Below are 15,971 nucleotides of genomic sequence, written 5' to 3' on the forward strand. Positions count from 1 at the left end.
TATCAAAATCAAAACCAAATAAAACAAAGTAGTATATCAAAGAACGTGTTTTATTTTTTTACATTTATGGCAACGCCATAATACTACCATTAATTAACAATTAACAAAACCCTGAAGACACAGAATTAAACTTCGAATGACCATCATATTTAATAAAAATATAATATTTTATCTCAATTTTTTCCTAACATTTAAGCAAGATATATACTTGATTTTAGAAACTGCGCACAGAATTCAGAATTTACTGTAAAATACTAATTTTTGTAATCCCTAGAAATAAATACATAATAATTAGTTAAAAATGTTAAAATACAGAATAATTATACGAAGTTTTTTGATTTATGTTATTTCAATAAAAATAATGCAAAAACACTCTTAAACAATCTGTTGCAATAAGGCCACTAAAATTGAGCTTAGTTTAATTTTTTATTTTTTTCTAATGTAATTATTTTCTAGAATTCTTTTGCAAATAATTGCTTGTTTTAAAATGAGGTAAGAAGTAATAATAAACGCCCAGAAATGACTAAATTATTTTTTTATGATTTTCTCTAAATTTCTCGAGTTTTTTAAATTTATTAAAAAAAATACTTTAAGTTTTACTTTGATTTTCTTAATTTTATTATTGAATTTCTCTGCGATTTAATTCATCAGGTTTATAGTTAAAAACTTGCAAATTTTAGAAGTTTTTTTTCTTGAAGAGAACGAAAAACGTCCCGTGAAAGTCAAAAATGACTTTATTTTGACAATGTTTTGCTAGATTATAACTAATATTTGTATTAACTGGTCTTTCTAAACAATGCATTTTATTTTTGTAAAGCTCGAATCTTAATATGGTCTTTACTTCGAACAAGTATTTCTTGATCAGCAACAAAGAATTCGAGTTTTGTCTCAGTCAAATTTTCTTCCCCGTTTTTTTTGGATTCTCAATTTTTATTCAAACCGCGCCACGCTTGCACCAACACAACAAACATTAAGTAAAAAATCCCCAGAAATTTGTAGAGGTAGCGTTCTTCAAACGTTGTTTAATTAAAGTTTTTAACTAATTAACCATTTTTGCGTGGTGTGTGCCCCCAGCCGAATGGCCGACAACACCACGAAAGTGGTGGCTCCCACCGTGGAGCAAATTAACGCCGACCGAATCACTGAAGTGAGTTACCCCATCCTAACCTGAAACCTTGTTTACTTTCAATTTTCCAAAGTTTGCCGAAAAATACTGGGCCCCGCATTCCGCCCAAAACCAGCAACCCTTCGACTCCCAAATCGTGGACGACATATACTTGCAAGACATCCGCGGTAGCAAGTAAAAAACCAATCCACCGCTAAAGTGTGGTTATGACAATTTTTTTCCAGTTTTTCGATTCGTAGAATAATGGTGTTGGAGTTCAGCCAATACTTGGAGAATTATCTGTGGCCCAACTACAAACCGGGGGCTTCGTATGCCCACATGTTGTCCGTTGTGAACATGGTGAATGAGAAATTTAGGGAGCGGGTGCAAGTGTGGCAAGCGTTTCGGAAAAATCCCACCCATTTTCCTGATTTTTTCCAACAAGTACTTAAAGGATTGTTAGAAGACGAATTATTAATCAATTTAAGAGAGCAGACTTCACTGCTTGTGTTTCTCAATCATTGCTTCAATAGCATGGAAGAGGGGCTTTGTAGGGATCAAGTCAAGCGGTTAGTTTCGCTCTCAATGTGGGTGTCTTTACAACCCGGGCGTCGTGAATACGAGTTTAAGAAAAACCCAAAGTGGCGAAAGTATTGGAAAGCCATTCAGAAAAAAGATAAGCCAGAAGAGTTAGAAAGACTGAATTGGGAGCGGACTTTTTTGCACAAACTCATTTTAAAATTTTTGAATATTCTGGATACGATCACAGAAGATGGGATTTGTCCACTTGACAAAATCCACTACTGTGAGCGATTTCTTGAACTAGTGACTGACTTGGAGGCTCTTCTTCCTACTAGAAGATTCTTCAATACTGTCTTGGATGACAGTCACTTGGTGGTGCGTTGCCAACTCTCAGCTCTCATTAAACGGCCAGAGGGACACTTATTTAGCCAGGTGAGTCGTTTAATCATTTTTATTATAAATATTAAGTACACAATAATGTAAATTAAATACATAAATAATGTCAAAATTGGATAAAACGGACGGAATGTCGTTCAGCTGCCTAATAGATTCCCGTATTCATAGCTGTCATTTCGTCGCCCCATTCTGGTTCAGGTTCAGTGCGACAACACTTGCAAAAGCAATTTTCGTAACAACACGTTTTGCGTACCAGATATCCGACGTGTTTCTGGTTGAAAATACAAACGTATAAAATTAAAGGCCCTTGGAATGCATTCAATATTATGTAACAGTTAACTAGGCCAGTGAATTTGAAAAATGACATCAGGAAAAACAGCCATGTTATTGTCATTATTAGCAATAATAAGAAAAACATGCGAAAGCTGCAAAAAGTGGTTTAGTTTAGTTGGCAGATTGTTTTTGCTGTCTACCTGTGGGTTAATTTATGGTGGATGCGACCGTATGTGTGCATTCGGCTTATGATTTTTAATGTTGTGGCGAAGAAAAATATGTCCATTATTATTGTGGCGGCAACGGGGACGAAAAATAGGATTATCCCCAGGGATCCTGAAATAAACGTTTTCAAAATTTTAGTGCTATAAACAGAGTGAAAAAAATCGCACACAAACAAATTAAAAATTAAAATAATCTTGCATCTTTAAAAATTATACGATCATGAAGTATTATCCAGTAGAAAAAAAAGTTTATTTTTTTATTGTATGTTTACCGATTTCTTCCTTTTGCTCAAGCTGCGGTTTGTCCTCGGGATAGTCCATGGTAAAATGGGCAAAAACGGCCAAAACGCCCAACAAGAGCGTGCAAGACCATGAATACATCGAATAATAACAGTATTTTTTCCCATCTGTAATTCTCAGAAAAACGTTCCTTGACCTGCAATGACGTCAACATTTGCATATTTATGAAACGTCCGTTCGTATCAATATTACTTGAAGGTTTTCCAAATGTAATAACCCAAACTATTTAGCCAGAAAAACGCCCCCAGTAGACTGAAATAACAAATGGTATCGCTAATAATGAGGCTTATATGGCTATCAAAAACCGTCAAGAGTCGGATTAAATCAGCGGCTTGGCTGACAATAAGGCACATGCTGATTGTGGTAACAATGTTACCGACAAGATCACGTAAAGTTGGCATTATGAAGTAGATGATGGCTATTATCAGAAGGCACACAATTCCAATAAAGTGCGTTATGGGCGATACAATATTTCGCATTAAAAATTTCGTTTCAGTCCAATGTGTGTGATGATCAGGGGCACAAACGCGAGCAAATTGACTCACAAGTTTATCGTCGACTCTCTGAAACATTAAATTGGGCACAAGTTTAATCTAATAATTTGTACCTTGTCTAAACAGTATTTGCCAGGTTCGTAGTCATGGTATAGCGAATTTTTGCTACCACCGTCCCATTCGTCCTCATGTGGAATATTACGGTCGAAATAATGCCTCAGAACCCCGTTTGAAAGTAGTCTAAGGCGGTCGGTTGAATTTTCGTAGTGGTAGATGGGCCAGGGGGCCTTTGGCCCACAGTCTGGCAAACCCGTTACCAGTCTGGAAAAAATCACTGAAGAGTCACACCAATTTGGTATTTCCTACCTGTATTTGACTTGAATGTTCGTTTTGCCGTCCTCGCTGTAAAACATGGGCTTCCATGGTTGTTCCGTTTTATTTATCCTGGTACAGTGTTTCCCTTCATAGAATTCGTTTTCTTCGCAACATTTATTTACACCAATCAGTGGTTCTAAAGTGTTTGCGAGTTCGGATTTGACTTGTGAGATAACGAAGAGGATGTAAATAAAATTCATGTTATTTTTCAAATGTGTAGTTTGAGGTTATGTCACACAAACATTTACTACGAAGCGTTTTAACTCTCACTCGTTTGTTGGTATTTGTTGAAGGTTTCATTGATTCGATTTTGGGTATTTTTAAGTTAATTTGCTTCTGTTTTTTGTAAGAGAGTTTAAATATTTTAGTTAATAAAGGTAGGGTCAGGGGCGTACGTGCATCACTTACCACCTTGTCTGGGTAATTTTTTTAACGGAAATTCTGGTATTAGTCGGTGACTAGGCACGTAGAGGTAAATCATACTACATTTCCGTCATAATCACGCAATTCGAATTTCCCCCACTGTCTTTGTGTCTGTTAAATGAGACAACAGATCGTGTTCAAGGATGAGTAATGGACAGTGGCGTGGCAAACATATGGTCAACACTTTCTAAAGAAACATCGTCCAAAGTATTTTAACTCAAAGTTAAATAGTCCAATGTAAAATAAATACAGCAAAAATAACTTGTGGGAACAAAAAATTAAGCAAAAAAAGCTTGCGATAACAAAAAAAGGAGCAAAAAAATATCTTCTGGGGATAAAAATATCTGCGGGAATAAAAAGTGCAGCAAAAATAGCTTGTGGAAACAAAAATGCTACAATATTTCCACGAACAAAAAATGCAGCAGAAAATTGATTACGGCGATAAAAGAACAAGAAAAAATGGTAACAAAGAATGGAGGGACAAATAACTTGTTATCAATTAAGTAATTTGATTACTTTTTAATTAATTGCATTATAAGATAAAGAGTTTATTGTTATGATGTATCATTGCATTAAAAAATGGTATAGTAAGGTCATTCTTTATTAAGCAATAAAGCATTTAAAAGTAAATCGGTTTTGTGGGAACAAAAAATGCAATAAAAATATGTGCCAGAACAAAAAAAATTGCAGTAACAAAAAATTGAACAAAAACAAAGCTTATGTGGAGAAAAAATGAAGCAAAGAAGAATGACTTACGATAATAAAAAATGGAGTAAAAAAACTTTGTGGGAACAAAAAATTCAGCAAAAAAAATAGCTGGGGGAACAAAAAATTTATTAAAGGATAATTCGGTATGAGAAATATTTCACTCGATCTCATCCAGTCTTCAAAGTTGCATCTTCATTGCGAATAGAAGTCTACTGTGATTACGAAAATTTGTAAATCGGTTCCCAGTTTTGCGTAAAAATAAAATTAGCTAAAAATAGTTTATGTTTAATTTTCGTTGTCTTATGTACATTTTGTCTTGTTCCTTGGCCCAAAGACCTTCACTAAACTCTTCCACTGATGGAGTAACACACGCGATTAGTTTTTCTGGACGTGTGTTTCTGATAAGTTCAATTCTTCTTCGATTTCTCCACATTCGTCATCGGCGGCACCTCGCCACCGCCCTGGCAATCGTATTCCACAAAAACTCCGATCTGCTAATCCACGAACGACTCGTTTTCTGAATACCACCAGAATGAGGAATATCAGGATTCCTTGTAAGGTGTTGAGAACGTCTGTCACGTGCCTACAAATTACCTCAATGAACTCCTAGTTTTTCAATTGGTCATTTACCATATGACTTGAAGGGGATTGCTCTCTTGGAAAGCGGCTGACAATAACTCAAAGATCCAAGAGATGCCCATTATGAAGAACAATTTCACACAAAGAAGCAATCTGTACTTTAACACTTTGTCTTTCTTTTCATCCACTGTCTTCAAGCTCCGCCACAAAGTTGCGATTGTTGAGCCGTAGTAGAGGAGGTTCAGGCACAATAGCACGGCCATGGGTGTGTAAAAGTAAAGAAATTGGGTTTTTGTGGCTACAATTACGTTATTTTAATTATTATTGTAACGTTAGTGTTTTTAAATTTACATTTAAACCAGCATTTTGTTTCTCCAAACCCTGGATGGGAATCTGACTCGTTCATTGACTGAGCAATTGAGAGGATGATGGTCAAAAAAGTGGGTCCTCCACAGCCAAAACCACAGTAAATGTAGTGCCAATAAGGGGACAATATTTGGAGAAAACGGGGCTTTCTGTTGCAAAAAATAAATAAAAAGTGTTTTTGTCTTGCTTTTTACACTTACACGATAACTCTCCAAATGTGAAAGGACAAAACATTTAGCCAAAAAAATGAATATAGCATTGAGAAGTAGATAATATAGGCCAACACAATACAGTATGGTCGTTCTAAACCACCTGGCAATAGTTGGTTTACGGCCAAAGTAAGGAATGATAAAGCCAGTCCTGCAATTGAGTGCAGAATGCTTTTGCCTTGCAAATCCAGAAGGTCGTCTCGCAATTGTAAATAAACAAAAATCGTTATCACAATGAAAAACACGGAAATTAATTCTAGAACAGCATGAACGATGTAGATTGTGTTGCCTGTGGACTCCTCATTGAAGCAAACGATGTAAACAACTGTGTCGTTTTTACTTGACACGCAGTATCTAAAACATTGTTATCACTACTGGTATTGCTATTATCAAATTATCATGCTACTTGTTTGGTGATATTCGTGACGAGGCTATGTTAAGATGATCATCGCTATCGACTTCTATGTCAGAATCTTTCTCAATGAGGTACTTTTGGGGACAGGAGAGACCTTGCAAAGGCGAACCATCGATGCATCTTCGTTCACTTATCGCATTATTGTTTCTGCAGCAAGGGTTCGATGAGAAACAGGTCGGAATCAGAAGTGCTATTTGTAACAATATTTTTATCATTCTGAAAGGGGAAAACAGATCATTAGATAAAAGTCCAAGATAAAAATGAGAACAGTACTCACGTAAACAAAGTGTCGTCATTGCAATTAATCACTTCTTAATTTGTATGTTTGTAAATTAAAATAACTTCAATTTAATAATTAGCGTGTCAAATGTCACGATGTTTTAATTGGCTCGTATTACAAAACGGATCACAAGTTTATTTCTGAGATTAGATTGTAACAAGGTGTGACAATGAATGGCTGTTTACCTAGAACAATTATAACAACTTTAGATATCGAAATTTTAGTAAAAAAATTGGTTGAACTTGTAATGCTGGAAATATCAATGACACAAAAATGAGGGATAAACATTAAAAATAGCTGATTAAATATTTCCTTTCTTGTTTGGTTGATTTCTTCAAAATATTGTCGTTATTTGTTGGCGTATTTTTTACACAGTCTGGATAACTTTTGTGTTTACTATTTTTGTTAAGGTTGTTAATTTTGTTGGATTTTCCAAATTGTTAGCTGATGCATATTAATTTTTTATGAAGCAGTGAAGGTAAGTTTAAAACTACTTGCAAATCAAGCGTAAAACCAACTTTTTATGGCATTTTGAGTCTTTCAGTGCGCACTATACGATTAATTAGCATGATTTAAAACGTTTTTTGTGAGAGACACGCCACGCATATCTCGTTACATTTGAAAACACCGAATTTCTAGCGGAGCACCAACAAACACAACAACAGGAAAAACCACTACTACACACATCTATAGAAAATTATTCCTAATTATCATTAATTATGAAGAAGCCAGAAATAGTAAAAAAGTGAAACAACAGGTTTCACGTCTGATGAACACCTTTAATTGACAATAATCGTTTTGAAAGTTATTAGGATAAGTTATCTCAAATATGCATCATTACGTTCTTAAGGTTACAACGGAATACAATAAATTCTTACCTTAAATGCGTACGATGAGTAACTGTTGATAAGAGAGCGCTATTCAAAATGATAATTCTATTTTAATAACCACATCACGTTTCTGCACGCTTATAACCGAAAAGTGTTTTAGCCAGAGGTTTAGCGGAATTTGAAGCGATCTTCCAGCTAACTCTTTTCCCACCCAGACGACACAACATAGTAGTAATTTTGAAAATGGTTCGTTTGGACTAACTCTTCGAAGTGCTTTCTCTGTTTCTTCGTAAATGCGCTACTAATGACGCACTTTGTTATTAACTTATTACAGTTATTTGATAAATACGATTGCGCTCGTTCTTCTTCTACAACCGCAGCTGTTGGGAGCCGCGCGTAACGTTTAAAAATTTGAAAAAAAATATTGCCGGCTGTTTTATTTGTACACATGTGAAGCAGACTTGACCTCGAACTAATAAAAAAATTGGGTTAATTGCGTTTGTTGTAATTGATTTAAAATTTTTTTCCTCTAGCTCTTAGACATGCTGAAATTTTACGCAAGATTCGAAATCAGCGACGAAACGGGAGATCCCTTAACCGACCACGACATGACACAGTTACACTACTCAAAAATTACCTCACTTCAGGTAATTCCAACCGAACGCTTTAATCGTTTCCTACAAACCACTATTCCAGAAAGCAGCGTTTGCCAAATTTCCCGATTTGCGCAGTTTTTCTTTGGCCAACGTTGCGAGTGTGGACACGCGCAAGGCTCTAATCAAACATTTCGGTCCCTTAAAGTAAGGCTTTAAATTTATGGTACATTTCTACAAGTTGGGATTGCAGCAAAGATAAGTTGAGACTGATCGCAACGTATTTAAAGTTGGTGCCGTCTCCCGAGGAGGAAACGGAGGTTAATTGGTGCCGATTAGATGAGGAGTTTTTGCGCGAACTTTTGGTGTCTAGACACGAACGAAGGACATCGCAGTTGGAGGCGTTAAATGAAATGCCGCTTTATCCAACCGAGGAAGTGATCTGGGATGAGAACGTGGTACCAACTGCTTATTTTTCAGGGGAAGGCTGTCTGGCTTTGCCCAAGCTGAATCTACAGTTCCTGACACTTCACGATTATCTTTTGAGGAACTTTAATCTGTTTCGCTTGGAATCGACTTGTACTAATTACCGATCTTTTAATTAACTGTAATTAAAATGTTGTTTTCAGACGAAATTCGGCAAGACATCGAAGATGCAGTCAGTCGGCTGTGCCCTTGGTAGGTTTTCCCACAACCCAAATTTTGTACCTACCAGATTTTCTTTTTTGTTTTGATTTCTCCGGATTTTCCTTGATTTTTTTATTGCAGATTCTTTTACAATTTAGTTATCACAATATGTATTTTTTGAATTAGTTTGGCTGCGCTTTTAATTTAATATTATATTCACATCAAAAATCGTGTAAAAGTAATATCAGCCTCAGTTCATTTAAACCGTCTACAGACGTTTAATGCACATACAGGTTTTAATTGATAAAAAAAATAACGCTTTAGGTTTTTATCTCTTTGTCGTTTTCCTAATTGACTTATTTAAAATTTCTGTAAATGTGTGAAACATTTGCTGATCGAAGATTTCCTCTGATTTCTCCCCAATTTTCTCTACGTTTTTTCCCACATTTTTTTCTATTTTTTTTTACTGTTTTGTTCAGGCGGGCTGAAGACGACAGCGTTTATTGGGGCGGTTGGGCCCGCATGGCTCAACCGATCCTAAATTTCGCCGTGGTAGAAGTGGCAAAACCAAACATTGGTGAAAAAAGGCCAAGTCGCGTGCGCGCCGACGTCACAGTTAATCTTTCCGTACGTCCGGAAATAAAATCCGAGTGGGAAAATTTACGCAAACACGACGTCTGTTTCCTGATAACTGTGCGCCCACCAAACTCAATCGGCACAAAATACGACTATAAACAACCCTTTATACCACAAGTCGGCCTCCATTGCGTGCGAGGCTGCGAGATTGAGGGAATGTTGGATACAAACGGACGAGTGATTGAAGACGGGCCTGAACCACGGCCGAACATCCCGGGCGATAAACGGACGTATCGTGTTTGGTTGGATTGTAACCAGTATCGGGACGACATGAACAATGTTAACCAAGGCAAGGAGGACGTCTACGAAGAGTTTAACATTTTGATGCGTCGCAAGCCCAAAGAAAACAATTTTAAGGCAGTGCTTGAAACGATCCGGGAGTTGATGAATACGGAATGTGTTGTTCCGGATTGGTTGCATGACATTATTCTGGGCTACGGTGACCCGAGTGCTGCACATTACGCCAAAATGCCCAGCCCGACCACTACTATGGATTTTAACGATACTTTCATAGACATGGATCATTTGCGTTCGTGTTTCCCCGATTATCAAATCAGGGTGAAAACGAACGATCCGAAAAAATTAGTTCGGCCTTTTCGCCTAACTTTTGGTGATTTGGGCACCGGTAGTGAGAAAGTAATCACAGTTGAACCGTACGTTACACCAAAACGTGGCCCTTACCATTTCAACGAACCCAAAAAGTAGGTATTTGCTAATTGTGTCTTGTTTTCTGATTTGTTAGTTTAGGAATTCCATCCCGTTCACTCCGACTCAAATCGAGGCGATTAAATCGGGCATGCAGCCCGGTTTAACCCTCGTGGTGGGGCCCCCAGGTACCGGCAAAACCGACGTTGCTGTACAGATAATCTCCAATATTTATCACAATTTTCCCAATCAGCGCACCCTCATTGTTACGCACTCGAATCAGGCGCTTAATCAGCTCTTTGAGAAAATTGTGGCGTTGGATATCGACGAGCGACATTTGTTGCGGCTTGGGCACGGCGAGGAAGCTCTCGAGACTGAGAAGGATTTCAGTCGTTATGGACGTGTTAACTATGTGTTAGCTAAGCGGTTGGATTTGTTGGTTGAGGTGCAAAAATTGCAAGAATCGCTCGATGTGAAAGGCGATGTTGCGTATACGTGCGAAACCGCCGGGCATTTTTATCTCTATCAGATTTTGTCGAGGTGGGAGAACTATCAAAGTATTGTTAAGCCGAAACGGCAACAGGATGTGCCGATTGAGAAAGTTAATGCCGAATTTCCGTTTCATAAGTTTTTCGCTGATGCGCAACCGCTTTTCAAAGGGAAGAGCTTTGATGAGGATTTGGAAATTGCCGAAAGTTGCTTCAGGTAAGGTTTTTGTAATTTTTTCATTGACAGGTAAAGCTGCTGGCGTGCTGTGTGGTAAAACCAAATAAATACAATAAGAAATTGACGAAATCAGTTGAATTTTTTTTTTAAAACACAGTAGGAAAGATTCAAGCTTTCTTTTTCAGATACTTATATACGATTTCAAAATATTTAAAAATTATAGAGTTTTCGATTTTTGAAGGGAAAGGTGCAAATCCAAACTAAAATTTAAATGTAAATTTTTCAAAAACACTTAGGGAATCCTGTGAAAAACTTACAACACCTAGATGATGCAGAAACACAATGAAAAACATTTAAACATTTAAAATAAAAAAAATCAGATAATGGCTGTGCATACAATTTTAGGTGAATATTATTACTGAAACTGAATCGAATTCAGTTACCATTTATTTTACATCAATAAATATCAAATTAATCAGTAAACAAATATTCAAATTTGAAATTTGTTTATCTAATTGGATTTTTTAAATATTTTCTTAGTTTTGTGGAAGTACAATGTATGAAAATTTCAGTGCACAATTTCGTTTCGTTATCTTTGTTACTGATTTTTTACTAAAAAAACAGACTTTGCTACCGATATTTTGTGCACTCTGTTGTGTCAGAGAGCAAAATTTTAAAATTAATTAATATTGAATATTTTTTGAATTGTTTATTAAATAATTTACATTAATATTTGACCACCGTTTCTAGACAAAATTCGCATATTCAAGTCAACAATAAAACAAATTTTAATCTCAGAATGTACTCACATTATTAATTGTACTTTAATTTTTTGCAGTAATTATTTTCTGAAGGTAATTACTAGTCAAGAGAGTAACATAAAACAACAAATAAAGAAAACCCGTAACGTTTTGCTTTTTTTTTTCTAACTGTATACATTACAAATCGAAAAGTTCTCGGCTAGAAGACTTTTGTTCAAATAATTATTTAAGTTTGTCTGGTGCTTAATAAACAGGGCGCCAGTCTTCTGGTGACATTAAAAACATCTTTGAAACTGTGGTCATTCTTCCAGATACATTGAGCACATTTTCAAAGAACTGGAAGAATTCCGCGCCTTTGAATTGCTGCGCTCAGGCCTAGACCGTTCCAAATATTTGCTCGTAAAAGAGGCGAAAATAATCGCAATGACTTGCACCCACGCTGCTTTAAAACGCAAAGAACTGGTGGAAATGGGTTTCAAATACGATAATATTCTCATGGAAGAAGCGGCCCAAATCCTCGAAATCGAAACCTTTATTCCACTCCTCCTCCAAAACCCACAAGACGGTTATAACCGCTTGAAACGTTGGATAATGATAGGGGACCACCACCAGTTGCCCCCAGTCATCAAAAACATGGCCTTCCAGAAATACTCCAACATGGAGCAAAGTCTCTTCACCCGTTTGGTTCGCTTAGGCGTCCCGACTGTAGATTTAGATGGACAAGGGCGTGCCAGACCCAATATTTGCAACTTGTACAAGTGGCGTTACAAAAACCTGGGTAATTTGGCTCATGTGTTGAACTGGGCGGAATATCGCACTGCAAATGCTGGGTTTGCGTTCGATTTCCAACTGATTGATACTCAGGATTTTAACGGGGTGGGGGAGTCGGAGCCGAGTCCTTATTTTTACCAGAATCTGGCAGAGGCTGAGTATTGTGTTGCCGTTTTCATGTATATGAGACTGATTGGTTATCCGGCGCATAAAATAACTATTTTGACGACGTACAACGGGCAAAAACACTTGATACGGGACGTTATCAATGCAAGGTGTGCCAATAACCCGTTGATTGGGAGGCCACATAAAGTCACAACGGTTGATAAGTATCAAGGGCAACAAAACGATTTTATTTTGTTGTCGCTGGTGAGGACTAAAGCTGTGGGGCATTTGCGGGATGTGAGGCGATTGGTTGTGGCAATGTCACGTGCCAGGCTGGGGTTGTATGTTTTTGCGAGAGTTGCCCTCTTTCAGAATTGTTTTGAGTTGACTCCTGCCTTTGAACAGTTGACTCAAAGACCGACTAAGTTGCATTTGGTGGTCAATGAGACGTATCCTGCCAAGCGGTACAATGACGAGAAACCGCAGGAAGTGGTAGTGAGTCAGGATATGACTTATATGGCCAATTTTGTCTACACGTTTTATACACAAAGGGTTAAGCAAATGAAGGAGTATTATGAGGTAGGTTGGTTAATAGAAAGGCGATTTGTTGTAAGGGAATTTCTGTTAGCAAACGCAAAAGTGGATGAAACCTGGAGCTTGTGAGGTCAAAGAACACGAATATTTCGTGTCTTCGCATCCGGGTGAAGACCGCGATACTGACAGTGAAGATGAGAGGGAAGAAGAGGAAGAAACTGTGCAGTTGCCTGTGCCAATTGAGGATGAGCCGATTGAAGCAGAGACGATTGATTCCGAAATGCCCGAAGAAGAGGACGAGAGGAGCGAAGTTCGGGATACGGGCGAAGTGGAGAATGATGAATAATTTAATAAAAAAATTTAATGAAGCACAATGAAGCTTTTTTACCCGTCCCTTTGTTCCAATCCCCGTGGAGACGCAATAGTTAGTCGGATCAAGTAGTTATCGTGTCAAGTCATCTGTCCGTCATAAGCTGCACCTTTCGGCTAAACAAATTTTCGTGACAAAATTTCATGCTTAACGAAATTGAGTATTCCGCCGAAAATCCAAGTATGGAATGACTCGTATGGTCCTCTTGATGGATATAAAGGAATTAAATTTTTGTACCCGCGATAAAGTGTTAGATGGCTTCTCGACTCAGTCCAAGAAATTCTGAAGTAAATGCTTTGGAACAGCGAGGATATTTAATCGGCAAAAAAATCGGGCAGGGGTCCTATGCCACGGTCCACTTGGCCGAGTATGTGGACGGGTCCGGCCCGAAGCGCATGCGACTTGCGTGCAAGATTTTCGACAAGGAAAAGGCCCCCAAGGACTTTCTAGAAAAGTTCTTCCCGAGGGAGCTGGAGATTTTGACCAAAATTGAGAACCCGCACATCGTGCAAGTGCACAGCATCCTGCAGAGGGGCAGCAGGGTGTTCATTTTTATGAGGTAAGTGGGCGTTTATTACAAATTTTCAAAAACTTTCGATTGGCGTTAAGAAAATTGCCAAATTAGTTTTTTAATTATGAATATTTTTAAAATTTTACTTATTTTTCTTTTTGTTAATTTTTTTTTTTTCGAAAAATATTAGTCGGAGATCAATAATATTTTTTGATGAAGATAGATTATTAAAAGAGCTTTCCAACGATAATACACTTCATAGGGTTATCTCTAATAGTTCCGGAGTTATTGCTTGACAAATGTTCCGGGTACCCAGCATCGACCAAAATTGCGACAAAAATTGCAAAAATCAAAACCTTAAAAATCGGACCAATAATTTTTTTTCTACTTTTAACAACTCTAGAGAGTTGTAAAGGTATATAAAAGTTCATAAAACTATGCTAGAACGAGTTTTAAAAAATATTTTGTTTAATTTTTTTGAAGGTAAGTGTGTTACTCAGTTTTAGCAAAATAATTCAAATTTTCAAATCTCGTGAAAAGCTGGTATAATACAGAAAATGAACCGCTGAATTTACTGGAACAAACCGTTTTGCTCTACGACTTTTAGTTTTTGAGTTATGAATTTTTTAATAAATAATGTGGCGCATCCACCATTCTTTATTTAAAATAATTTTTCAAATATGTTGTTAAATGAGCTATTTTTGTGAGAAAGCCGGTATAACACGCAGAATGAGCTGCTGAATTCACTGGAACAAACCGTTTTGCTCTACGACTTTTAGTTTTTGAGTTATGAAGGTTTCAATAAATAACCTGGCGCATCCACCATTTTTTAATTTAAAATAATTTTTCAAATATGTTGTCAAATGAGCTATTTTTGTAAGAAAGCTGGTATAACACGCAGAATGAGCTGCTGAATTCACTGGAACAAACCATTTTGCTCTACGACTTTTAGTTTTTGAGTTAGGAATTTTTTAATAAATAACTTGGCGCATCCACCATTTTTTAATTTAAAATAATTTTGAAAATATGTAGTCAAATAAGATATTGATGTAAAAAAGCTGTTATAATACGCAAAATGAGCCATTGAATTCACTGGAACAAACCGTTTTGCTCTGCAACTTTTAGTTTTTGAGTTATGAAGGTTTCAATAAATAACCCGGCGCATCCACCATTTTTTAAATAAAATAAGTTTTCAAAAAGTTTTGCGTACACTAGTTATGGAAAAATGTTGGTATAATATGTAAAATATGCCGCATAATTCAATGGAATAAACCGTTTTGATCTAGGACTTTTAGTTTTCGAGTTATAAATTTTTTGAGTGAAGAACTAAGTTGTAAGCCAGTTTTTCCAGATGAGATATAGTTTTAAACTGGGCTTTGTACATCAACTTGAAATAATTTCTTTGTTCAGGTATGCTGATAATGGCGATCTTTTGGATTTTATAAAGAAAAACAGCATAATTCCTGAGCCGCAGGCGAAAATCTGGTTCCGCCAAATGGCGAGCGGTTTGCAGTACCTTCACAGCAAAAACATCGCCCATCGTGACTTAAAGTGCGAGAATATTTTACTATCGCGCCGTTTTAACGTAAAAATCGCCGATTTCGGTTTTGCGCGTTTTTGCGTAGACTCAGACAATCGTCGAATTCTGAGTCAAACCTATTGCGGTTCTGCTGCTTACGCAGCTCCGGAAGTGGTCAACGGCACACCTTATAATCCGAAATTATCCGACGTATGGTCCTTGGGGATCATCCTGTTTATAATGTTGAACGCTTCGATGCCTTTCGACGACACCAACTTGCGGAAATTGCTAAAGGACCAGATGACGAAAAACTGGGTGTTTCGATCGAGGGTGCGCGATACTTTATCATCGACGGTTAAATCTTTAGTGCGACATTTGCTCGAACCGGATCTGACTTTGCGACTGACTTTGGACAGAGTGATGGCCCATGAGTGGTTGAGGGTGAAGAAGGAGAGAGTTTCGCCGTTGATTGGACGCTTGATACATTCGGCGCCGCAGACGCACGCCGCGGCGCCGGCGAATGATACTGATGGGGGACATGATGAGAACGAAACGGTGGCCGGCGATTTTCAAAATCCCGAAAGTAAAAAAAGTAAGATGATGATCAACGTGCCGGACTCACAGCTCAGGTATTGATTGGTTTGCGTTGGAAGCGTAGCAAAAATTGTCGATGGATGCGAATACTTTTATGGATTTTACATACAATAAATCATTTTTTATACCACGTGAGACAG

The 15,971-nt window shown here is 37.3% G+C and overlaps 4 protein-coding genes across 6 annotated transcripts; 2 read left to right on the forward strand and 2 right to left on the reverse strand.

Annotated features, from left to right (window-relative positions):
• The first annotated feature begins 949 nt into the window (after positions 1-949).
• On the forward strand, positions 950-13,205 carry LOC659993 (uncharacterized protein). Its single transcript, XM_008196906.3, has 11 exons — positions 950-1,147; positions 1,200-1,300; positions 1,351-2,059; positions 8,033-8,146; positions 8,196-8,299; positions 8,346-8,671; positions 8,722-8,770; positions 9,199-10,056; positions 10,103-10,705; positions 11,739-12,882; positions 12,932-13,205. Exons 1-11 carry the CDS (start codon positions 1,079-1,081, stop codon positions 13,181-13,183), a joined length of 4,329 nt encoding a protein of 1,442 aa, XP_008195128.2. The 5' UTR covers positions 950-1,078; the 3' UTR covers positions 13,184-13,205.
• mthl5 (methuselah-like 5) lies at positions 2,061-4,365 on the reverse strand. The gene is made up of 7 exons (XM_008196905.3): positions 4,098-4,365; positions 3,681-4,025; positions 3,428-3,635; positions 3,013-3,383; positions 2,793-2,956; positions 2,497-2,632; positions 2,061-2,448 (listed from the first exon to the last, which is right to left on the reverse strand). Exons 2-7 carry the CDS (start codon positions 3,887-3,889, stop codon positions 2,169-2,171), a joined length of 1,368 nt encoding a protein of 455 aa, XP_008195127.1. The 5' UTR covers positions 3,890-4,025; positions 4,098-4,365; the 3' UTR covers positions 2,061-2,168.
• On the reverse strand, positions 4,930-7,890 carry LOC658479 (probable G-protein coupled receptor Mth-like 1). Of its 3 annotated transcripts, none has more exons than XM_008196903.3 (7): positions 7,548-7,887; positions 6,667-6,854; positions 6,381-6,605; positions 5,966-6,328; positions 5,751-5,914; positions 5,451-5,697; positions 4,930-5,403 (listed from the first exon to the last, which is right to left on the reverse strand). In XM_008196903.3, exons 3-7 carry the CDS (start codon positions 6,602-6,604, stop codon positions 5,196-5,198), a joined length of 1,206 nt encoding a protein of 401 aa, XP_008195125.2. In that variant the 5' UTR covers position 6,605; positions 6,667-6,854; positions 7,548-7,887; the 3' UTR covers positions 4,930-5,195. The 3 variants fall into 3 exon arrangements, with proteins under 3 accessions (XP_008195125.2, XP_966506.2, XP_008195126.2); XM_961413.4 differs by lacking the exon at positions 7,548-7,887 and adding an exon at positions 7,188-7,340; XM_008196904.3 differs by lacking the exon at positions 6,667-6,854 and having other exon boundaries at positions 7,548-7,890.
• Positions 13,206-13,276: 71 nt separating the features above from the next.
• Positions 13,277-15,966, forward strand: Tssk (Testis-specific serine/threonine kinase). Its single transcript, XM_966316.4, has 2 exons — positions 13,277-13,766; positions 15,129-15,966. The coding sequence occupies exons 1-2, from the start codon at positions 13,462-13,464 to the stop codon at positions 15,871-15,873; spliced, it is 1,050 nt and encodes a 349-aa protein (XP_971409.1). The 5' UTR covers positions 13,277-13,461; the 3' UTR covers positions 15,874-15,966.
• Positions 15,967-15,971: the final 5 nt, after the last annotated feature.

Source organism: Tribolium castaneum, chromosome 3, assembly GCF_031307605.1.
Source record: "Tribolium castaneum strain GA2 chromosome 3, icTriCast1.1, whole genome shotgun sequence".
In the NCBI taxonomy this organism is placed as follows: Eukaryota; Metazoa; Arthropoda; class Insecta; order Coleoptera; family Tenebrionidae; genus Tribolium; species Tribolium castaneum.

What these genes read in the sequence shown, in the direction of transcription:
- LOC659993 (XM_008196906.3), top strand. Translation starts at nt 1,079, where the DNA reads ATGGCCGACAACACCACGAAAGTGGTGGCTCCCACCGTGGAGCAAATT. An exon ending in CAAGACATCCGCGGTAGCAA is followed by an intron (nt 1,301 to 1,350) that starts GTAAAAAACCAA and finishes ATTTTTTTCCAG; the next exon opens with TTTTTCGATTCGTAGAATAA. An exon ending in AGGGACACTTATTTAGCCAG is followed by an intron (nt 2,060 to 8,032) that starts GTGAGTCGTTTA and finishes TTTTTCCTCTAG; the next exon opens with CTCTTAGACATGCTGAAATT.
- mthl5 (XM_008196905.3), bottom strand. Translation starts at nt 3,889, where the DNA reads ATGAATTTTATTTACATCCTCTTCGTTATCTCACAAGTCAAATCCGAA. An exon ending in GCAAATACTGTTTAGACAAG is followed by an intron (nt 3,384 to 3,427) that starts GTACAAATTATT and finishes TTAATGTTTCAG; the next exon opens with AGAGTCGACGATAAACTTGT. An exon ending in TGAGCAAAAGGAAGAAATCG is followed by an intron (nt 2,633 to 2,792) that starts GTAAACATACAA and finishes CGTTTATTTCAG; the next exon opens with GATCCCTGGGGATAATCCTA.
- LOC658479 (XM_008196904.3), bottom strand. Translation starts at nt 6,604, where the DNA reads ATGATAAAAATATTGTTACAAATAGCACTTCTGATTCCGACCTGTTTC. An exon ending in AACAAAATGCTGGTTTAAAT is followed by an intron (nt 5,698 to 5,750) that starts GTAAATTTAAAA and finishes ACGTAATTGTAG; the next exon opens with CCACAAAAACCCAATTTCTT. An exon ending in AATCCCCTTCAAGTCATATG is followed by an intron (nt 5,404 to 5,450) that starts GTAAATGACCAA and finishes GGTAATTTGTAG; the next exon opens with GCACGTGACAGACGTTCTCA.
- Tssk (XM_966316.4), top strand. Translation starts at nt 13,462, where the DNA reads ATGGCTTCTCGACTCAGTCCAAGAAATTCTGAAGTAAATGCTTTGGAA. An exon ending in AGGGTGTTCATTTTTATGAG is followed by an intron (nt 13,767 to 15,128) that starts GTAAGTGGGCGT and finishes TTCTTTGTTCAG; the next exon opens with GTATGCTGATAATGGCGATC.